The 20,861-nt window shown below is 48.4% G+C and overlaps 1 protein-coding gene across 3 annotated transcripts in view; it reads left to right on the forward strand.

Moving 5' to 3' along the window:
• The window catches only part of CC2D1A (coiled-coil and C2 domain containing 1A), a 53,952-nt gene extending 33,230 nt beyond the window's left edge, over positions 1-20,722 (forward strand). For 2 of the 3 annotated variants that reach the window (XM_055003137.1, XM_055003138.1), the window contains exons 17-30: positions 844-902; positions 1,837-1,953; positions 4,498-4,571; positions 5,790-5,848; positions 6,226-6,277; positions 8,113-8,212; positions 8,686-8,776; positions 11,525-11,656; positions 12,465-12,520; positions 15,261-15,327; positions 17,002-17,128; positions 17,393-17,469; positions 17,673-17,720; positions 18,681-20,722. In XM_055003137.1, the coding sequence (XP_054859112.1) occupies positions 844-902; positions 1,837-1,953; positions 4,498-4,571; positions 5,790-5,848; positions 6,226-6,277; positions 8,113-8,212; positions 8,686-8,776; positions 11,525-11,656; positions 12,465-12,520; positions 15,261-15,327; positions 17,002-17,128; positions 17,393-17,469; positions 17,673-17,720; positions 18,681-18,701 (1,080 nt within the window). In that variant the 3' untranslated portion in view covers positions 18,702-20,722. Of the gene's footprint in view, positions 1-843; positions 903-1,836; positions 1,954-4,497; positions 4,572-5,789; positions 5,849-6,225; positions 6,278-8,112; positions 8,213-8,685; positions 8,777-11,524; positions 11,657-12,464; positions 12,521-13,471; positions 13,584-15,260; positions 15,328-17,001; positions 17,129-17,392; positions 17,470-17,672; positions 17,721-18,680 lie in introns of those variants that run through there. The other variant, XM_055003139.1, reaches the window with a different exon arrangement.
• The last annotated feature ends 139 nt before the right edge of the window (positions 20,723-20,861 follow it).

Genomic DNA, 20,861 nt, shown 5'->3' on the forward strand with positions numbered 1-20,861 from the left:
GTTTAAAGTAGAGGAGGAGGAGTCCGGTTTTAGCATCAAAGGGGCCATGTTGAATGAGAGATGCTAAAGCCTTCTGTCTCCCTGCCTTCTCTCCCGGCGGTTTGTCACCTATACTCCCCACCCAGCCAAGCTCCAACACTAGAAGTAAGCCTGGGTTGGAAAAAAATGCCTAGGGTGATGGACTGTGTAGAGCCGGTGAAAGAGATGATGCTGGTCGCTGCAGGGTGCTTAGCCTTGGCTGCGGCTGGAGGGCAGGGTAGTGTGTTGTACTTGGTTGCCTGCTCTTTCTTGTGCCAGTTTCAGGAGAGTCAGAGGGAAGTGGCGATCCGACCTACTTAGCTGCCTTCTGAAGAGGCCTGGGTCAAGTGTGCACAGGAGCACTGTGCTCTTTTTGCGTGTCCATTTTTTTGTATTGCATTTTTAACTAGCTGGCCATGATACACACATGTGGCTGGGTGTGGTATAATGGGTGGAGTGTCAGAGTCAGAGACCCAGGTTCTGGTCTTCTAGGAAGCTCACTGGATGATCTTGAGCAGGTTGCTGTCTCAACGTCGCCTCTCTTATTCGAGGATAAAAATGAGCTTCTTGGAGGAAGGGCAGGATCCAGACACAATAGTTGAGATCCCTGCAGCTCTCAAGATGAGCCAATGGCTTCTGGGTTCCATAAGAGGCCAGGCTGGATGTTCTGGCCATACAAGGGCTGACCCTTGCACAGTATTACAGCTTATTAAAGGGGAGTAATTGTGAGCTTGGCTTGCAAGACTTTGGCTGGGAAGGTACAGAGTCAGGACACTTGGGTTTACTGTCTGCTGACCTTGTGACTTCTTATTTTTTTTATTCCAGATGTGCATGAATTACTCCAAGCAGTTCACCCATTTAGGGAACATCACCGAAACAACCAAGTAAGCATGCTGTAACATAGTGGATAAGTGGTTGGGTTGCAAATCAGCACTCTGCTGGTTCAATCCACTACTGCCATGAGCTCTGCAGATGGCCTTGGGTCAGCCACTCCTCTCAGCCCCAGCTTTCCAGCTGTATGTAATAATAACACTGACTTTATTCACTGCTCTGAGTGGCGCACTTATCTGTCTAGAAGAGTGAAATATAAGGGCTGTTATTATTATTATTATCTTGACAATGTTCCCCTTTTGTTTCATTTATGTGAAAAATGAAAGCAGACAAGCCATTCTAAACCACTTTTTATGTATCTAGGTAACAGGCATTTATAATCTATTGTATACACAGTTTTTTATAGCTATTTCATTGGAACGTCTCATCTTTTTTGCCCCTGCTAGCTGACTGTATACTGCTCAATATATTAAGCATCATCTAGAGAGCTTTCTAGGTGAATGCCATATGGTATCCCCCACCCCCCAATCTTGTATTGCAGCCTCCTTGCCATCTCTTGGGTAGCTGGGTCTTCTGTGCTTGGGAATAGAGCCCTGGTAGCCAGGGCCTCTTTCCATGCTTGGCCTGCTGCCAAGCACTCACTGCATAGGGAATAAGACAACTAATGTTGTAGTTGTCCAGCTGGTGCACTTTTGTTCTTACCTGTGCCTGTCTATGAAGGTGCTGCTATTTGTCAATCAGATCTCATCTATACTCTGCAGATTCAGCCAAAGGTAATGGGATGGCCGCATTGAGTCAGTTCCTGAAGACCCCATGCATTGTGTAGGCAACACCCCAATGTACAATTAGCAGTTAGTCTTCATACTGATGGACAGACATTGTATTTGCTCTAAAGCGCAGCACAATTAAGTTAGCTGCAGAGATGTGTGAGAATCTTTTAACTAAATACCTCTAACTAGTTACCTCTTCTGGTTTCCCTCTCTTCAGGTTTGAGAAGATGGCTGAGGACTGCAAAAAGAACATGGAGATCCTGAAGCAAGCCCATGCCAAGGGATTTCCGCTGCCCAAATATCATTACGAACAGCGGACTTTCAGTGTGGTCAAGTGCGTGGACTGTTGACTTTAGTGATTTCTGTCCTGCTAAATATTGACAGCTTTTTGTTTGATCCATTCTGGATGTTTGCCAGAGGCATTCCTATGATGGGTAGCTTCTCTGAGTTGCAGTAAAATGCCGAATTGAGCAAACCAAGGTTTATTAAAAGGATTTGATGGTTTTAAGACTGCTTTTCCCCTGAGCTGTAATTTTTGTACAAAGACGGACCTGTCTGGCATGTAAACTCTAAAAGGACTCTAAAAAGACTTCAGTTCAGTTCAGAGTTTATTATGTATAGCCATAGGCCGTCACAAAATTACAAAGACTCCATTAAATAAGATAAAAATTAGGTAAAATATAACTATGTACAATACAGATTTACCAAAATTCCATTAAAATAGACATCGATTAAAACCATCAATCAATAAGTTAACTGTGAGTTCAAGTAACACCACCTTTCCTTGCTGCGTTAGACCTTATCTTCATAGCAACAAAGGCAAAAAGTGAAACTCTGTATGAAACATAAGTGTCAACAGAAAGCAAAAATGAAATTTTCTCCGCATCTGTGTATAAGCTTAGACCAGATAAAAATCCTGCCAGAAACTTTGATCTGGGGTCAGAATATAAAGGGCAAAAAAGGATAAAATGAGGTCCACAGTGTATGAGATCCACAGAAAAAGTCTAAAAAGACTTTTTAAAAGCAATAGGGATAAGTGGATGAGGTCTCTCAGTAGGCAACAGTCAGTTTAGTGACAAATAGAGATGGGCACGAAATGGGAAAAAATGAAACGAGCGTTTCATGTTTTGTCGCATTCCACAAATCATGAACGTTCATTAAATTGTCCCGTTTCGTGAAATGATTCGTTAGTTTCGTGATTTGTCAGAACCCAGGGCACTTCAATGGCCCCCTTTATACCCAGAGATGCCATACTCGCAGGGAGACTTCAGCAGGCTTTCCTCCACCCACCTTCACCCAATAAGTGAGCAAGAACAAATGCTGTAAATAAGAATATAAGCAAAGAAAATTAAAGGAAAAAAAGGTAGACCTCAGTCAAGCTAGGCCCCAGAGACAGGCAATGCACTGAGGGTGGGATGGGGTGGGGTGGGGTGGAAAAGAAGGCACCCTCACCCAACAACCTTCCTAGCAAGGCCAAGAGCTAAAAATAAGAAAGAGGGTTTTCAGTCTCTTTTAAAGCAGCAGCAAATCCAGCCAAAAGCTCCTGATTCCACTCTCTCAGTCCAAATCCTAGCAACAGGTCCTCCCTCTCCCTCTGTCTACTGGAACCGAAAAGCACGAGGCAGAGAGCTGTGCCGTATATAAGAAATGCTCACATAAAGCAGAACAGGAGGTCTCTGGTTGGCAGACAGATCTGCCTTACAGGGTTTGGAGGGATGACATTGGTGTTCCTATGGCTATAGAAGGCCCATCTCTTCAGTTGCCTAGGGGATTAACCCCCCTGCTCCTTGCTGTATAGGGCAGAATGGAAGCTCTCCAGTTGGCAGGGAGAGCTGCCTATCAAAGTTATGTGGGCTATGATTGGGGTTTCCAATGGCAACAAAAAGCCTGCAGACATTCTGGGCCTATGTTGCCTAGGGAATCAATGGATCGGCGCCAGCCTGTCTGGCATCACAAATCATTCACAAATCAAACGACTCGGCCCAAAAAAGTCATGAATTTGGTTAAATCCGTGGCCCCACAAAACACGTTTCACGAAACATGAATCGGCCCAGTTCATCACAATATTTGATTCGTATTTCAATTCGTGCTCATGTCTAATTAGTTGGTCACGGTGGATTGTGCTTTCTCCTCATAGATTCAGGACAGGCAAAAAGAGAGCATTTCACATAATATTTAATGTCTCGAACTCACTGCCACAAAATTTAATTTTTTAGATTTTGGCCTGCCCTCCCTGTAAGTGGGTTCAGGGCTGGTCACAACAGTATAATAATAATACAATTTGATAAAAGATACAATACGTAATAAGATAAAAAATATATAATCATCCACAATACAAAAGTTAAAACCAGTATGGCTTTAAAAGCAAACTGAGTACATTCTTGGGCTGTCAATGGCTGTTTTGTGCGTGTGTGTGGTGTCCTCAAGTCATAGCTGACTTATGGAAACCCCTGGTGGGGTTTTTATGGCAAGAGGCTAACAGAGGTAGTTTGCCATTGCCTGCCTCTGCAACCCTGGTCTTTGTTGGAGGTCTCCAATCCAATTACTAACCAAGACTGACCCTGTTTAAGCTTCTGAGATCTGGCTCACCTGGGCTATCCAGGTCAGGGCATTAGCTGTTTTAACTGAATAGAAACTTGAATTTCATAGGTAGTTTGCCTCTTAACACCAGTTTCAGGGAGGTGGAGAATAGATGGAAAAGGTCCTCCCTGGGCACTGCTTGCTGGATGGAGCAGGCTGTCCACCAACAGGTACTGCAGAGTAATTCAAGTTTCTGACTTTCAACTTGTTTACTTGGTGTTTGGGTAAAAATAACTGCCTTCTAAAGCGTTGGCTGAATTGTGGTGTGTCTCTCCCCTGCTCCCCCGTTTTCTTTCAGGATCTTTCCAGAACTGAACAGCAATGATATGGTTCTCTCTATAGTGAAAGGAATCAACCTGCCACCTCCTCCTGGTAAAATCTCCAATTGTTCATTTCCTCTTCTGGGATGGTGGGAGGACGAAGTGGCGCCTCTTGGTGCTAAAGCAGCAAATGGCTAGAAAAGGGGCGGGGCGGGGGGGGGGAAATGGGTGGGGTGGATTTGGTTTTCAGAGTCCTGACTTCTTCTTGTTGTGAAGAGAGAAGAGGGTTTAGTGTTTCAGCTTCTGTGTTCCTCCCTTCTACAATAAGAAAAATGGGCCCTTTAGACTGCACTTTGGGCCCCCCAAAAACCAAAGAATCTGGCGTTTCAGTCTGGCTCCTGCTGCATTGTCTGTGTGCTCAGCTCTCCTTCAGGTACCCAGAAGCTCCTGGGGCAAGCCATCTTCTATACAACCCACCTGTAAGGGACGGGAGAGCCCATTCTGATCCACTCCGCAGGATTCTGACCCTAGTCTCCTTTTCTTGGTTTCTTTATGAAGATTAAGGTTGCAGTCTTAAGAACGGGAGCAAGCCCCACTGAATAACATGGTACCTACTTATGAGTAGATGGGTTTAGGATTGCTCAGCAACAGACTGAATTTGAAAGGGCATCCCCTTTATGCTTCTAAGTACAGTGTCCTTTGCTGTCGAAGTGCTTCCCTTTCCCCTGAGTCCTTTTTACAGTGTTGGGAGGCTGTGGTTCCCAAGGTAGTTTCCTAGGATGACTCTGGGCTCTTCTCACAGGCATCTGTAGTGTGTTAGTCACCCAGACGGCTTCTGTGTACCTCATGCTGTGGCAACCATAAAAGGCCAGTGCCGTGAGTCAGTCTCTGCAAAAATCTGATTGGCCTGGCCTGCGTAAGAATGCAGAGAGTTGATCATAGCAGATTGTTCACAGGTGATCCGCCTCCTTCTCAGCATGAGAGCATTGGCCTGCTCCATCTCTGAGCAGGTCCACCACACTCTCAGCAGAGCCTGGAATGCGAATCCACTCTACCAACAAGCTCAAGCAATGTGTCGACCTCAGCCTCCCCGGCAAGTGGGATTACAGGAGTGCGCCACTACGCCCAGCTCATAGCAGATTGTTGAGGGTGGCACTTGCTTTCGTGAGACAACCTCAGCCTGTAGCACTGGAGTTCGAAGTCCATGCAGCATGCACTGCCACACTCGAGATGCTTGCAAGAACTGCTCGGAGCTGTTCTTTAGCCTGTATGTCTTTAATCTAAAAAGTTCCCCAGCATTTTTGGATGTCATATGTCTCTTCTTTTTCAGGCATGGCTCCTAACGATCTTGATGCTTTCGTGCGCTTCGAGTTCCCTTACCCCAATGCGGTGAGTTTGGGCAACTTCAAACACTGCACTCCCTCCTCCATATGCAAAGCAGCATTCAGAATTTCCCAGCTTCTTTGTATACAACAAAATAGGCCTTTTTCATGTCATTTTATTTATTTATTAGATTTTTATACCACCGCTCCCACAAATGAGGCTTACAACAGTTCAAAACAATGAAAAATAATAAATACTATATATCAAAACTAAAAACATCACTGCAATTAAGGGGTCCTACAAATACAATCAGTAGTCAAAAACAACCATGTCGGACATGATCGAATGTACCAGGAAGTCCAATATAGGTGGCTGCTTTAAGAACCTCCAACGGCAGCAGTCGGGAGGTCTGGTTCTAATTCTCTCTCTTGCATTCTTTGCAGGAAGAAGCCCAAAAAGACAAGACCAATGTGATCAAAAATTCCAACTCTCCAGGTAAACACCTGTGTGTGAGCTTTAGGCTGCCTTAGGAAGAAGAGTACATAGAGCTTCTTCAATTGTAGCATAAGTCTTACGCTTGGAACAGAGGAAGTAGCGCCATTCAAAAGTCTAATAATGCCGTGAAGCACCTGACTGTTGGGTAGCCCTGGATGACTGTAGCTTTGTGATACAGCTAGGAGTGCAGGAAGCGGAGTCTTGTATCTGTCTCCTAAGCATCCCAGGCACTTAGTTGGCTGTATAGTATGAAAAGAGCATGTGGATGCCAGCACTGGCTTTCACTAGGAAGGATAAAGAAAGGTTCAGAAGCAGTGGGGGATGGGGGGGGGTGGAGAGAGAACAGAAAGGTACAGGCTTAGCTGGCCAATGAAAAAGCCTGGTATGGAGCTCTTAACTACCTGTTAGGGAATAGAGTTTAGATGAACAGAACATTGGAGGAAGAGAAGCCATAACTTGGGCAATGGAGAGAGCAGAAGACCTATAGCAGCTGGTCTGGGGCTGTATCATTTACTGTGAAGATGAAGCATTTGCCATCAAGAAGTATTAAAGAACATTCTCTGCTGTCACATGGATGGTGGTCAGGGCTCATTTGGAGCCAGAACGCACAGGAATGGCGTTCCAGTAGGTCTAAAAAGAGGTCACGTGGGTTTTGGCCCCGCCCACATGATTTCCTTTGAGTGAATGCCGAGTGGTGCTGGGCTCCAAAGGAACAGTAAGCTGCTTGGATTCATTCTGCCCTGCTCTTTTACTTTCATTTGTGACTGGGGGGGGGGGGGAGAATGCCGAGTGGTGCTGGGCTCCAAAGGAACAGTAAGCTGCTTGGATTCATTCTGCCCTGCTCTTTTACTTTCATTTGTGACTGGGGGTGGAGAGAGAGAATGCCGAGTGGTGCTGGGCTCCAAAGGAACAGTAAGCTGCTTGGATTCATTCTGCCCTGCTCTTTTATTTTCACCCTGAGGGGTGGATGTTGCCTTCTGACACACTTCCGGTGATGGCAGGGGGTGTGGCATATGCTAATGAGTTATGCTAATGAGTTCCTATCGTTCTTTTTATAGGAAATGACCCCTGATGGTGGTTCTGTAGAACTGGCCACTTGCAACTGAAAGCAGTGATCAGTACAGATTTATGGGGTTGTTCTTCCCAGAGGCAGGTGATGGGCAGGGAAGGATGCTGCTTAGACCCAATGCTGGTACCTGGGTGGTCAAGGCAGTGAATGGTTAGGGCACCCTAACTGGCAACAGGTCCTGTGATTTCCCCCAGAATCCTTCCTCCTTGACTGCTGGGCTGAAAGCTCTGAGGGAATGCTGAAGGTTTGCATAAAGGCAGCAGCATTTTTTCCCTCACCTTCCCTGGATATCTGCTGACTGCTGCCTTGGAGCATTTCCCAGTGCTTGGGAAGGAATAGTTGAATTGGAAGCACCTGATAGCCAGTTTCCCCAGCATAAGGGCTCATTGTGGGCCAAGGAGCAAGAGGAGTGGGGAAAGGTCATCTGGACTGTGCTAACGGATTACTGCAGTCGAGCTTCTCTGTGCCTTAATGGGACCTCCTGATCCAAGAGTGGTTGTCATTGAGCCTGAGTGCATATAATGGCCTTCAGGGCTGCCCCAGGGCAATATTGCCCAACATGGCAGTACGGCAGGTGCTGAGGGAAGCATTTAAGCATTAAAATCTATGGGTGGAGGTGAACCTCTCATACCTGGGGAGAGTAGCCTTAGACAACTATAGCCTTGAAGAAAGATGGGCCATGCTGCATACGCTGCTACAAGGGTTCGGCTGTGTTTTTCCACCTCCTGCCCTGTTCACCTTCTGGCTTGCTGTTTCCTTCTGGCAGAATTCCGAGAGCAGTTCAAGCTCTTTATCAATCGGGGGCACCGGGGTCTCAAGAGAGCCATTCAGACAAAAGGCATCAAGTTTGAAGTTGTTCATAAAGGGTGAGTGAGATGTGTCTCTGGACCTGGTCGGGCAGATTTAAACGTCACTGGCAAAAAGTCATGGGGACTGTTTCTTCTGAGTCTTACCTCCCACCATGACCTTTTCATGAATATTGGCTATTTCAAAGGGGAACAAAATAAGCATCTTCGGAAGGCAAGCAATGTATCACCGGGACCTGGTGACTGGACTCTGAGAGGCTTTTACCTCAAGTTATCAAATAATGCATATCTGAAATGGACACCCACTGTGTAGTGTGGGCCCAGGGACGATTTCTGAGAACCTTGCAGAAATATAACTGCCACGACAGAGGGCTAGGCATGCATACTCCCTCAAGGATATCCCATGCAGCGAAGGGCAGAAGTAGAGCACAAGCTCTGGATCTAGTAGTCGGCAGGAAGGGGGGAGGAACTGGCTCATTCGCACCCATGATGCTGGATGTCCCACAGGTAACGCTGCTGCTGTTTCTCCCTAGTGGGCTGTTCAAAACTGACCGTGTGCTGGGGACAGCACAGCTGAAGCTGGAGGCACTGGAAACAGCTTGCGAGCTTCGGGAGATTCTGGAGGTAGGCATGAACCTTGCTCTTGTTTCTGTAGGAAGAGCAGGATGTACCCTGTCCCTTGTCTCCAGTTACAGAGAGGGAGGTGCTATAGGGACAGAGTTACAGAGCAGTCAGGGTATGTGCATCCCACCTTTCTACTCTTCCTGAGGCTATCCTTTTGATTTGTAGATTGCTATTCTTAGGAATATCCTTCCTTCTGCCCTCTCCTTTTGCTAGCACACATACTTTATCTCCATCTTGCCACCATGGAGGACGCAAGACTTGCTTCCTGCATCTACCAGCATCCCAGCATAGATAGATTAGACTCTTTTCTCTTGCCTATCATTTTTTTTAAAAAATTTTTATTTTTCAATATCTAACATACAAAACTACTACATACATACATACCCTACAAAACAGTAACTACAAAAGACTACAATAGCACAAGGGATGGGAAGGAAAGGAGAAAAAAGAGAAAGGGAAGGGGGTGGATGGAGAAAAAGGGGAAGGTAATCTACAAACACTAAACACTACGTTTCAATGCTTTCCCTTCATACTGCCACAGTAAAAAAAAATAGCTTAATAAGATAGTGACGGAGTGGTTGATCATACAAATTACAAATTACAGCTCAAATTAAATCTTTTTCCCTCCCCTGGGCCTCGGGCGCAATTCCCTCTGCGCAGCTACCGCCGGAGCGCTCATTGCCTCCCCCCTCCCTTCAGGCTTCGGATCCTCTTCTTTTTGCTTGGTGTCTGGTCCAAATTCTGGATTTTTATCCACAAAATCCCTTAGCTGATCTTCCGAATTAATCTTGTAAGCTTTATCTTTATAACTAAACCCGATTCCTTCCGGGAGTAGCCATTTGTACTTTATATCCCGTTCCCTCAAAATAGCTGCCAACATCTTGTACTTAAATCTTTTCTTCCGCACTAGAAATGGAACGTCCTTCAATATCTTGACTTTATTTCCCAGAAAGTCCAATTCCGCGTTGTATGAATTATATAGGATACTGTCCCGGACCCTCCTAGATGAAAACTCGATAACAATCTCGCGAGGCAGCTGCCGCTTCGTTGCATATTTTGAAGATGCCCGACGGACTCCCAAAATGGCGCTTTTCACTTCTTCTTTAGTTGCCCTCGCGGGTGTCGCTAAAAGTTCCGAGGCAAGATCCCATAAATCCTCTTTTTCCTCCTCCTTAACATTCTGGAGACGCAAAATGGTTTGTGTTCGCTCCACTTGCAGTCCGATCAGCTGGTTTTCCACCAACTTTAATTCCCTGTTCGTTGCTCTCGTAAGTGACGCACTTCCCCGGGCAGACTTCTCTGCCCCCCCCGCTGCTTCTTTAATGGCTTTCACATCGCTTTCAATTAAGCCCACCCTTTGATCTGTTTCATTCAGCTTGTCAACAAAGGGTTTTATGGCTTCCATAACCGCTCTTTTAACCAGTTCTTCAAGCGTCTCGCCCCTCTGCAAGGCCGTCGTAACTGACTTGCCAAGAGAAGGACTCTGCTTTCTTGCTGCCATTTTAGGGGGGGGGGGAACCCGCCAATCTTCCGAGACTCTATGAGGGGGGAAAAATCCAAGTCTTCTAACCTTCAGACCCCACCACTCCTCACAGCGCTTGTAGTAACAGAAGGGATTCGCTTACTTCCAGGCTTTTCGCCTAATCCTGCTCCTTGCCGTTTTCAATAGCCCGGCAGCACACTGGGTGCCGCGCTCGTCTGCCGGCCTCCATAGGGACAAACGGGCGATTTACCCCCTGCCTCGATCTGTCAGAGGGCTCTTCCCGGCGCGTCCCGGACTCAGACTCCCTGCCTGAGAGTCTGGGGGCTAACCTTTGCAGATCAGCCGCCCGGCCAGGCGGCTCGGCCGCTTCCTCTCGGACCTGCCGAGAGGAGCGTCCGACATGGCTGCGAAAACGAAAACGAATCCTTCTCTTGCCTATCATGAGTGGAGTTTCTAAACAGAGAGACTCTTTTTCTATACTAAACAGAGTCCATGTAAGTTTATTTCCTCCTTGGCATGCATTCACACTCTTAGCTGCTCTGCTAACAATTTTCAGGCACCACATCATGTACAACCGTGTCCTTTTGCCAGTGTCTCTTTACGATGCTCTTTGGAAGAATAGCTCTCTCTCTTTAGGGCCCAGCATACCTTGGAGAGCACCCCTGCCCGACTGAGCCAGCCTCCCTATTGCATGGTGTCCTCTGGATAGGCTTTGCTTCCTTTTGTGTGTGAAGTTAAATCTGCCAAGCAGACGGCAGAGCCTTGTCAGTCTCCCTGGTGAATGCGCCAGATCCTTTTGTTGGCTGCCTTCAGTTGGCAGGCCTCAACTTTTCCATGAACCAGTCTTCATAAATGGGATTTCTGTTTTAATTTTGACTTGCTTTTAGATGGTGTGATTTCCATCTTCCAGAGAGCTAGCTATGTTAATCTGTTACAGCAAAAACAGAAGTCCTGTGACATATTTAAGACTGGGTCAAGGGAAAAGGTGGGATATCTAAATACACAAATAAACATTCTAACCTATCTCCTACTCCCTGCTTACCCAGCCTCCCAGCTTGATTTGAGACTGATTTCTCCAGGCTTCCCTCTGCATCCTGTAGTGTGGTGGAAACTTAGGTATGCCCCACTTCCAAAGAGCAGGGGTGGGGGGGACAAATGCTGAGGACCAAGAGGATGTTGAAGGATGGGATACAGCATACAGCTGGGTGGTTCAACCTGAGTCATGTTTACAGAGGTCCCTCCCCATTTTTCTCTCCCCTGCTTAGCTCCTGGATGGTCGGCGGCCCACAGGAGGCAAGTTAGAAGTCATCATACGCCTCAGAGAACCACTAAGTTCCCAGCAGCTGGAGATGACAACCGAGAGGTGGCTGGTCATCGATCCCCTGACAATGCCACCAGTAAGTGCTGCAAGGTTTTGTGCAGTCCGGGGACTTTCCTTGAGAGCCAAGTGCGCTGGGGTGGGGGTCCGGAGGCTAAACTCTGACCGCATGGCTTTGCTGCACTGTGGGCCTCTCCCTGAGGCCTTGGGGTGGTGGGCTGTTTGAAATCTGAGGCCTGGAAAATATGTGGCCTGCTGGGAAACTTCTGTCAGCCGCTCTGTTTCAAAGGCTCTGGGAAGCAGATTCTTGGCAGGGATCAGGTTGACGTTGGTTTTTCTTCAGAAACGGATGTGGATTTAAAGCCTTTGGCTAAGGACGTGTCCCTCCCGGCTTGCCGCTCCAGTGCCATCCCATAATTGCTGGTGTCATGAGGCTGCTTCGCTCTCCAGTGTGATGTGAAAGGGCAGATCATGTCTAGCCCTGTACGAGCGATACGCTGTAATACGTTGTGTAGCGATGACGAGAATTGTGCTGCTTGCACGAGTCGTGTCAATTTGCACAATTTATTTTGCTGTTGCTATTCTGTGGCATGTTTGTTTCTGATGTTGCTAGCCAGGAGGCTGGACGAAGCCCCAATCGGCCCCCTGAGGAAGAGGCATTGCCTTCAGGATGCTGAACGCTGTAGCCACATTTGGGCGTTTGCTGTACTTCCACAAATTTGCAGTGTGTACACAGACCTCCTTTTTGTGTCTCTGGCTCTCCTGCTGGCTTCTGTGAATGATTTCCCCTCTCTGAAAATTGGGTTGATGAGATTGTTTTGAGATCTGCGTGAAGGAGAGTGAATGCTGCTGGGACTCAGTTAACAGGCTCTGCTGTCCTCACACAGGTTGCACTTCCCAAACCCAAGCCAGCCGCAACTCCCGTGAAGGACGTGGGCAGCAGGTAGGTCTGTTTTCGCAGTTTGGAGAGCCTCTTCTAGGTTTCTGTGGGAAATGGAGCTTTCATCAATCTCAGTCTCACCACTCTCATAGATTCGCTCTTGCATTCTTTCTGACCTCATGCTTCGGGATAACTGATGCAAAACAGTTTGGGAATACAAGATCTAGGAGATGCTTTACACTTAAGAGGTGCACTGTTACACCAGTCAAGAGCTTGTAATGTCTTCACAGTAATCAGACTGCTTGGCACTTTTAAACTTTTTTTTCATGGGGAACAGCATCCAAACTCCTGCTTGTCAAAATCATTAACTATAATCCCTACTGGACTCGCCTACCTAGTCCAGGAAACCTCCTAACCCTGTTCCCTCCCAAACTCCCCACTGTCTGTTTTTCCCCCCGCCATTGGTGGTTGACAGTTCCAGTCTCCACTTTTAGAGTTCCATCAGCCTTTTGAATGTCATTGGTCCTCTCTGAGCAGGGGGAAGAGAGGGCGGAACCATCCCCTGTCTTTCACAGGTGAATCTTCAGTTCCAAGTGTCAGCATACGTTCTTACAGAATTGTTATCAATCATGAGGCCACTGAGATGCCTCATTGCAGAGAGTCCTTCGCACCTAGGGGACAGCAGGCAGCACGTGAATCCTCAGTTCCATTTAGTGCAGTCCAGGATAATTTCTTTGCAGCACAGGAGACGGGGTGATAGATATCTGATGTAGGCCAAGGCAGAAAGAGAATCTGAACCCGTATCCCAAATTTCGGGTCCAGCTTTTCATCAGCCCATGCCTCTGGCTCTCACTGCCTCACGAGGGACTTCAGAAACATAAAATATTTGAAGGCCGTGAAGTGATGTAAGGAAGGAAGAGGGAAGGTTGGAGTGTGGTTTATCTAGGCAGATGTCCGTACCGGCACCTTTCGCTCTGCAGTAGCTGTTGATGGTCTCTTCTAATTTCCTTCCAGAACATCCATCTGCTCACTGCTGTAGCCAAGCCAGCTCTGATTGGACGTCCTTCTCCTGGGCCCTGGACGCTCTCTTGCGCGGAATGTTTTGCTTCTGCTGGCCCTGGACGAGGAAAAACGTAGGGTGATCAGGGAGGGCTTTCTGGATGGTTTTATCGGAACCAAACTTTAGTGGTAAAAAGCAGGAAAGCCAAGCTATTTAAGACCCGAAAGAAAGATCTGCCATCCCATGGTGCCTAGAGTGGATAACCTAAAGGTCACCCGCATTTCCTGCTGCATAATATGGGGGCTGTTGTGTTGTGTGGTACAGCTGCTGTTTGTGCAGCTGAGAGGCTGTGCCCCCAGGAGCAAACCTGTGTTTCTCCCGCTGTGCTGCTCTGGATGTCCAAAGTCATCTGATTAAGGCAGCTGCTTTGCTTTTCTTCAGGGCCTCCCCTCCAGTTGCCCTGTGGAACTCAAGGACACAGGATGCTGCAAGGATCATAAGCATAAGTTTGCTTATGGATCATGGCTGTGAACAACCAGAGCAAAAATTGGAACCATTTCATTATAAGGAAGGGCGAGGAGCAGAACTTCCTCTTCAGGCTGGGTGTCGCTGCTGGAAGTACTGAATAGCTGAGCTGGATGGTAGATTTGATGCAGGGTGTATTGCTAGTCCAGGGCTGAGCTTGAGGCAGGGGCAAAGCATCCTCAGATTCAGTGCAGGCCCAAGGAGGAGAAACATTGCTGCCAGGGTTAGGGACTCAAATGGGAGTCAGGAATGGCGGGCAGAGAAGAAAGGGCAGAAACGGGATCAGAAGGCCCAGAAACACTGAAGGAGGCACTCTGGAAGGCATGTAGGAAGCTGGACTGCGATAAGGAAACTGGGGAGGGGTGTAAAACCAGGTGGGCTTCAAGTTCTCTTGTCTGAATTGCTGGCAGCGATGCCTGCCTCTGAGGGGCAGCGCAAAAGCTCTCTTTGGCCTGTGATCTGCCCACCATACCAAGACGGGAGCAGCCTTGCCTGGTCCTGGTCAAGAGACTCCCCGAGCCACAAAACAAACCACAATCCTTGCTCAATCCCCAGTCTTCCCACTGTTCTGAGCTCCCTTGTACTTTTAAACAGCCCAGGGAACAAGAAATCAGAAGATGGCATGCCGGCAGACCCAAGCGTGGGACTCGTCTGGTGGCTCCTTCTCATGAAGGAAAAAGCCCACAGCAGGTCCTGAGCCTGCCCCCTGAAGGGTGGATGCCAAGCAGCGATTCATCCAAACTTTAGTCCCCAAAGCACGGGCACTTCCCTGCTGCTTATCTTCCTGGCCTTTGCAACGGATCCCCACTTGCGTTGCTTCACTGTATCTAGCGAGGGGTGTAAATTCTGTTTTAAAAAGCAACCTTTAAAGCGATTAAAATTTTTATCATTGGAAAGCACCTTTGTAGGTCTCTTGGCCTCAATAATCAGACAGCCCTGCTCACAATTGGCTCTATTGTTTAAACATAAACAGTGAACAGAGCTTTATTGTTTAACCCTTTATGTGTTTACATCCCTCGCTTCGCTGCCAGCATCTTGCTTTGGGAGGAGCCAGGCCTTCTGGTTGCTGGGGTGTTCTGTTGCACTTAGAAATGGGTTGTCTCTGGCCTTGTGAAGCTTGCCCTGGCCTGGGGTATTGCCCTGGACTGCTTGTCTCCTCTAGAGTTGGTGCGTGTCTCCCCAAAAGTAGCAAAAGCTTCCTTCTGCCAGCCTTTTCAAGGGGGTGTCTGTGGCTGGCCTCTCCAGAAATCACTGCGCTGCTTTTTCCTCTCCCTGCAGCAAACCAGTCTACACGCTGCACAGCTTCAATGTTCTAGCCTTTGAGAAGGAGAAGCTGGAGAAAAAGGTTAGTAATGTAGATTGGGGCATGGTAGGGAGGGGGATGTCCTTGCAAACACCATCCACATACGTGGCACCCCACAGTGTAGCACAGGCCCCTTTTGACAGTGTGTGTGTGTCAGTCCTTGTCAGGTAGATCCCCAAGTCCCTCACAGCAAGCACTCAGGTGCATCGGTTGAAGTAACTTGTATTAGAGATCTTTACAGTCCAAGTGATCTATACAAACGCATTGGCAGAAGTGACTATTCGAAAAGGGTAGTATTAATTAAAGGTAAACTTCCCGCCCTTTGGGTCCGTTAACATTCTGGCGCGAAAACCCCAAAGAGTTCCATGGGAACTGATTAGTTTAGGCTAGACATAGTACAGAATGAAATCATCTCAGTCTCTGAGAAAAGATACGTTGCTCACTGCCCGCAGCTTGGCTCCAAGGACACTTGCTGTAGAAGTGAAAGTAAATACCTTCCACAGATAACAGACAACACTCTACCCCCCCCCCCCCACCTGGCTCAGTACATTTCATGTTAGCAGTTTACACACTCTCAGATGATCAACACAGTGTACAGAATACAACCTCAGCGAACAGTTATGATCAGCACAAAATGCAAAACACATTAATGGCAGGTATGCAGGCAGGCATACGTGACAGTGTGCTAGGCAACAAAGGAATAAAAGAAACAAAACTTAAGACAGGAGACTTTTGATAAGACTCCATTGCTCCTGGGCTTTGAATAGTCCTTGCTGCAGACAGAAAAGGGTAACAGGACGATCTTCAGAAGCCAAACTGCAAACAAGCAGTGAACCTTGGCACACAAAACTGGTTTTGTTCTTAATCAAAGGGATTAACAAAACCCACTAGGCGTGCCTTCATTACAAAATCAAAACTGTGTTAGGAGGGATCCAGAGATCTCACAGGGAAATCTGAGCATTATGAAAAAGCTCTCTCTCCTTGGGGAAGCCATAGATAATTCAGTCCATTTATATCAGCAGTTTAGTAGCCTGCAAGACTACTCTAGGGCAGATTCCTGGTACACAGCAGCAGCTGTTTCAAACGCTTTGAGCAGTTGCTCCTTCATAGCTAGGAATTTGGCTTCTGGGGCAGTGTGGGACTGATGGAACTTCAGAATTTCTTGAAACAAAGCATTTCCACCACATGCAAATGGGTCTTGGCCTGTGCTTGGGATTCCCGTTTTAGCCAGGTAGCAAAGAACAGCAGTCCACCAAAGCGATTATGTATTTTGCTCACTCTCTGCTATTTTACCTGCTTCTGTTCTTTAATAAACCAGTTTTGTTTTTAGGGTGGGGGGGGGAGACATATTTTTTCTGGGCTTTAGTTTCATTTACTGGTGGAAGTCTGCCTTGTCTTCCCTGAGCCCTACAGATCCCATGCCTGCCTGCCATGCATTACTGCCAGTTCAGAAGAGACGGAAGAGGGTCCTAAACAAGCCTAACCCCCCTCCTGCATTCATAGCCATTGTGCTCAGGTGGCCTAACTGCCTCTTGGGTCTTTGGCCGCTTGTTTGAATGAATAGCTCTCAGGAGCCCTCATCTTTGGGGAGTATTTATTGCTTGCCCTGGTGTGCGACAGAACTTTGCCCCCAGACCCTCTTCTTTTCACCCTTGAAGTGGTGTGCACTCCTGTCTTTGCTTTGGGAACCTAACAGCCTCCTATGTTTGGTGGCAGATGGTGGCCTGCAAGCAAGCTGGCCAGCGACTTCCTAATGAGTTGGTGGAGCAGCACCAGGACATTTCCCGGATGATCCAGTGGCAGAAATCCCGGCTTCACCAGGGAGGCCCTGCAGTGAGGAAAGGTACAAACAGATAGGAAAGCCCAAGCCCAGCCACAAAGCCCCACTCCACGAGAACCCTGCAGCTGGGCAAAGGAGTGTTTTGATGTTGTGAAGGCCAATGGCCATATTCAATAAAACTGATCTGATCTGGGCAAAGGAATTCTTCCCCCTTCCATTAATTTGCACAAAGTTGTATGAGAAGAAATTAGGGACCCTCTAAGGGCTGGCTGTGGGGTAGGAAACCTCCCAGGTGTTTCCCAGCCATGTCTCATCTTCATCCCACAGAGTACTTGGCGCAGTTGGAACGGTACCAGCAGCTCTACACGGAGACAGCACGGCGCCTGGGTACCGAAGGCAAACGGGTATGACGCCCCCAGCCTCCCCCTATTTCCCTCCTGTTAGGGGAGAGACACCGTGAACCCCTCTGAGCCTCAGCAGCACAGCTTTTAGATTGGGCTGTTGACTGCCTACTTAAAGGAATGGGCTGCTTACATCCTGCTGGGTGTATTTTGGATCCATGTCACTCCTTGACTGGCATTTGCTGTTTTGCTCCATCATTTGGCAGGAGGCGGCCAAGGATGCTCTTTACAAACGCAACCTGGTGGAGAGTGAGGTGAGTGTCTCCTGTACCGTATACACAGCTGCCGCTGCTGCCGCCTCCCTCCCGCCCACCATGATCAACTCAGAGTGACTGAGCCAAGTACAGCCACAGGACCTTAGCCCTGCCTTGTTTGGTTCCCAGGGGGCAGCCGGTCTTTTGTTTTTCTCAAGAGATTTTAGGCCAGGAGTCCCCACCCTTTTTGAGCCTGCAGGCACATTTGGAATTCCAACACAGTGTGGTGGGCACAGCAACAATATGGCTGCCACAGAGTGCCTGCTGCAGGAGACCGAGCCAGCTACAAAATGGCTGCTTCAGTTTACCTTCAGCTGCACAGTGGAGATCCTTGTGCTGGGGAAGCAGTTTCTGCCAAAGAAACGTTTTTAAAAATCTGCAGAGCCAATCAGTACTCCAATGGCCAGCCAGAAGCCATGCTTTGTAAAAGCCTCACGTGGCCTCACACACTTTCTAAAAACATTGGGTGGGCACCAGAAAAAGTGTTGGCGGGGGCAGCTGTGCCCATGGGCACCACATTGGGGACCCATTTTAGGCAGTGCTACTAAATATGATGCACAAAATGGGATCTTTTGGCTTCCTGAACATTGATGTGCATCAGTGTTGCACTTTTTCCCAATTGCCCTTTCCGTACTGTAGCCTGGGGCTTTCTTGGAATTATGTCCAGGTCTTCCATAACTTCTCTCTCCTCCCACCCCACCCCCAGAGAGCAAATGGGTAATGGAGGCAGCGACAGGGACAGATTGGCCATTAAGGCCACTAGGGAAAGTTCTAGTGGGGCGACCCTCAACCCATACAGGGTAGGCAGCAGCCACTCCAGGTGAGGAGGAAGGCATGCCTGGAGCAGTATGTGGCTCAGGGCTGCCAGGGCAGACTCTCTTTCCTTCCTTGGGGGAGGGGGGGTGTCGGCCCTTTCTCCTCCCACTCCTCCCCTGATTGGCATTCCCACCTATCTTCCAGCTGCAGAAGTTCCACAGATGAACGAAACTCGGAGACATGAAAGGCCAAGAATCGCCCTGTCAAGTAATTGCACTGTTCATCACCCGTGGTGGTCTTCCTGTACTGGGAGAGGGGGAGGCATGGGACAGTGAGGCTGCAAGGGGAACTCGAGCACACTGTATGCTGGTGGTGGTTGGGGGTTCTTCTGGCTTTCATGTTTTTATGCCGTGAGCGTTGTGGGCAAGAGTCGAGGCATCCCGTGGCCCCTTCCGGTATGGCAAGGCCTGTGACGCTGCCAGGTGAAGCGGCAATCCTGGTGGCATCGTCACCCTCTGCCCTCTGCGCAATGGAAGGTCTCAATGGGCCAGTCAGGCTGTTCCGCAGCGGAGCCCTGGTTGCTGGACTCCAGCAGAGAAGGCAATTAATTCTTTGTCTGCTTTCGGACAGGAGTTTTTGCAGTAGCTCTAGGATATATCGCTGCTAAAAACATGTACCAGGTTGAAGCTCTAGTGGTTTCCTTTTCCAAAGCATTCTGGGAGTTAGTCTTGTGAGGGTGCTGAAAATTCCAAAGCTCCTTTGACAGAACTACAGCCCCCAAGATTCCTTGGGTCACTGCTAGGGCAGTGAAATCTGTTGGAAACTTATTTTAACAGCCCACTATTAACACCATTTTTGTAGAGTAAACAGGTTTAGCAGGTTGCCTTTCCAAGCCCCAGCACGTAAAATTTGGCACTTTCTGAGCACTGAAGCCTCACTCACCCTTGCCCAGCTCCGTTGGCTACCTTCAGTTCACAACTCCCTTCTAAGCTATTCCTCCTCCCTCCTTGCACCAGGCACTTTGCTTGTCATTATTGGAGCGGGTCTCCCCAGCCATGGGAGAGGCAAAGTTCTCCTTGTTTTGGTCCCCCCCCCCCAAGCCCCACTAAGCAGCTGTGTGTGAGGCCTTGCTTTTGAGCCCCTCCCCCCCCCAAAGACTCAACTCTTGAACCTGCCTCAGGTTCCTGAAAGGTGGGCACAGGCCACCCCCCCCTTTTGTCTGCTTCAAAGAGAGGGCTGTGTAGAGCTGCTACATCTTTATGGCTTAAGACGCTGCCTCGTTCTGTGCATTTGTTTTGGAGCTGCCAAAGGAAGAAACCTGGGACTTGGGATTCCCTCTTCTCCTAAAAAGAAGCATGTGCTGAACTCAGGCTTTTTGTAGCACGTGTCCCTCTGCTATTAGTAACTTGACATCCAGGTTGATACGAGTATTTGCTGTGGGCAATCAGACGGCGTGTGGTTTGGAGCAGGTTTTTTTGCTGACTTATCCTGCACCATGTGCTGTGAGATGGTGCGCTGTGTTTTCTGTTCTGTAGGTTTGCCTTCTAGCTATACAGGCCACTCACTTGCCTGCACCTATATCCTCCACTTGCTTCTACTCTGCCAGCAGCGAAAGATCACACTGTCCCCATCAACCTCTCTCTCGGTTTAGCCTAAAGAAGGGATAAGTCCACCCGTCCCCTGCTCTTGCAGGAGGGTGGGCTTTCCCCCAAGTGCGAGAGCCAGTTGGCTGACAGGCCCAGCCCCATCCTGGCCTGCTTTAACCCCATCACTGCCCTCCCATCTATCAGGCAAGGCCTTCTCTGTCAGACAGCGTCTGTGCAGAACATAGCTGGGCAAGAGGCTGGCCCTGCAGCTACTCATTCCTGCCCCTTAGAAGTAAGGGGAGTGGCCCACGATGGCCTGTTTCTTGTCCTACCCAATGGAGAGGCGCACCTGTGCATTTTCATGAGAATTTTCTCTAGGGCAATGGGGCAGGGGGGCTTCAGTGGAAATGTTTACTTCCTAGAGTAGATTGAAAGGATGCTATGTGTAAGAAATTAACTCAGGACGGTCACTGCTGCTGCTTGGGATGCATTAGGTGACGAGCCGTGTCTTCCCTGCCCCCACCCACATTCCTTTGCAAATCAAAAGGGAACCTCCTCCAGTCTCTGGCTGGTGAGGAAGGGGAAGCGATGTTCCTGACCGCCTTCCTCTCCTTGCTTCCTTGACCTCATTCACAGAACCCTCTTTTGAGGTCCAGTCTTTGTACAAGTGCCTGCCTCACCTGGAGGCATCGAAAGCCAATGCTGGAAACAGAGGCTGCGAAGCTGACTGTGTTTTATTTTGTGCTTAGAGTGACATAAATTATATAAAGTTTTTAGGAAAAATGCAAAGGAAACAATC

Source organism: Eublepharis macularius, chromosome 19 (genome assembly GCF_028583425.1).
Source record: "Eublepharis macularius isolate TG4126 chromosome 19, MPM_Emac_v1.0, whole genome shotgun sequence".
Lineage (NCBI taxonomy): Eukaryota > Metazoa > Chordata > Lepidosauria > Squamata > Eublepharidae > Eublepharis > Eublepharis macularius.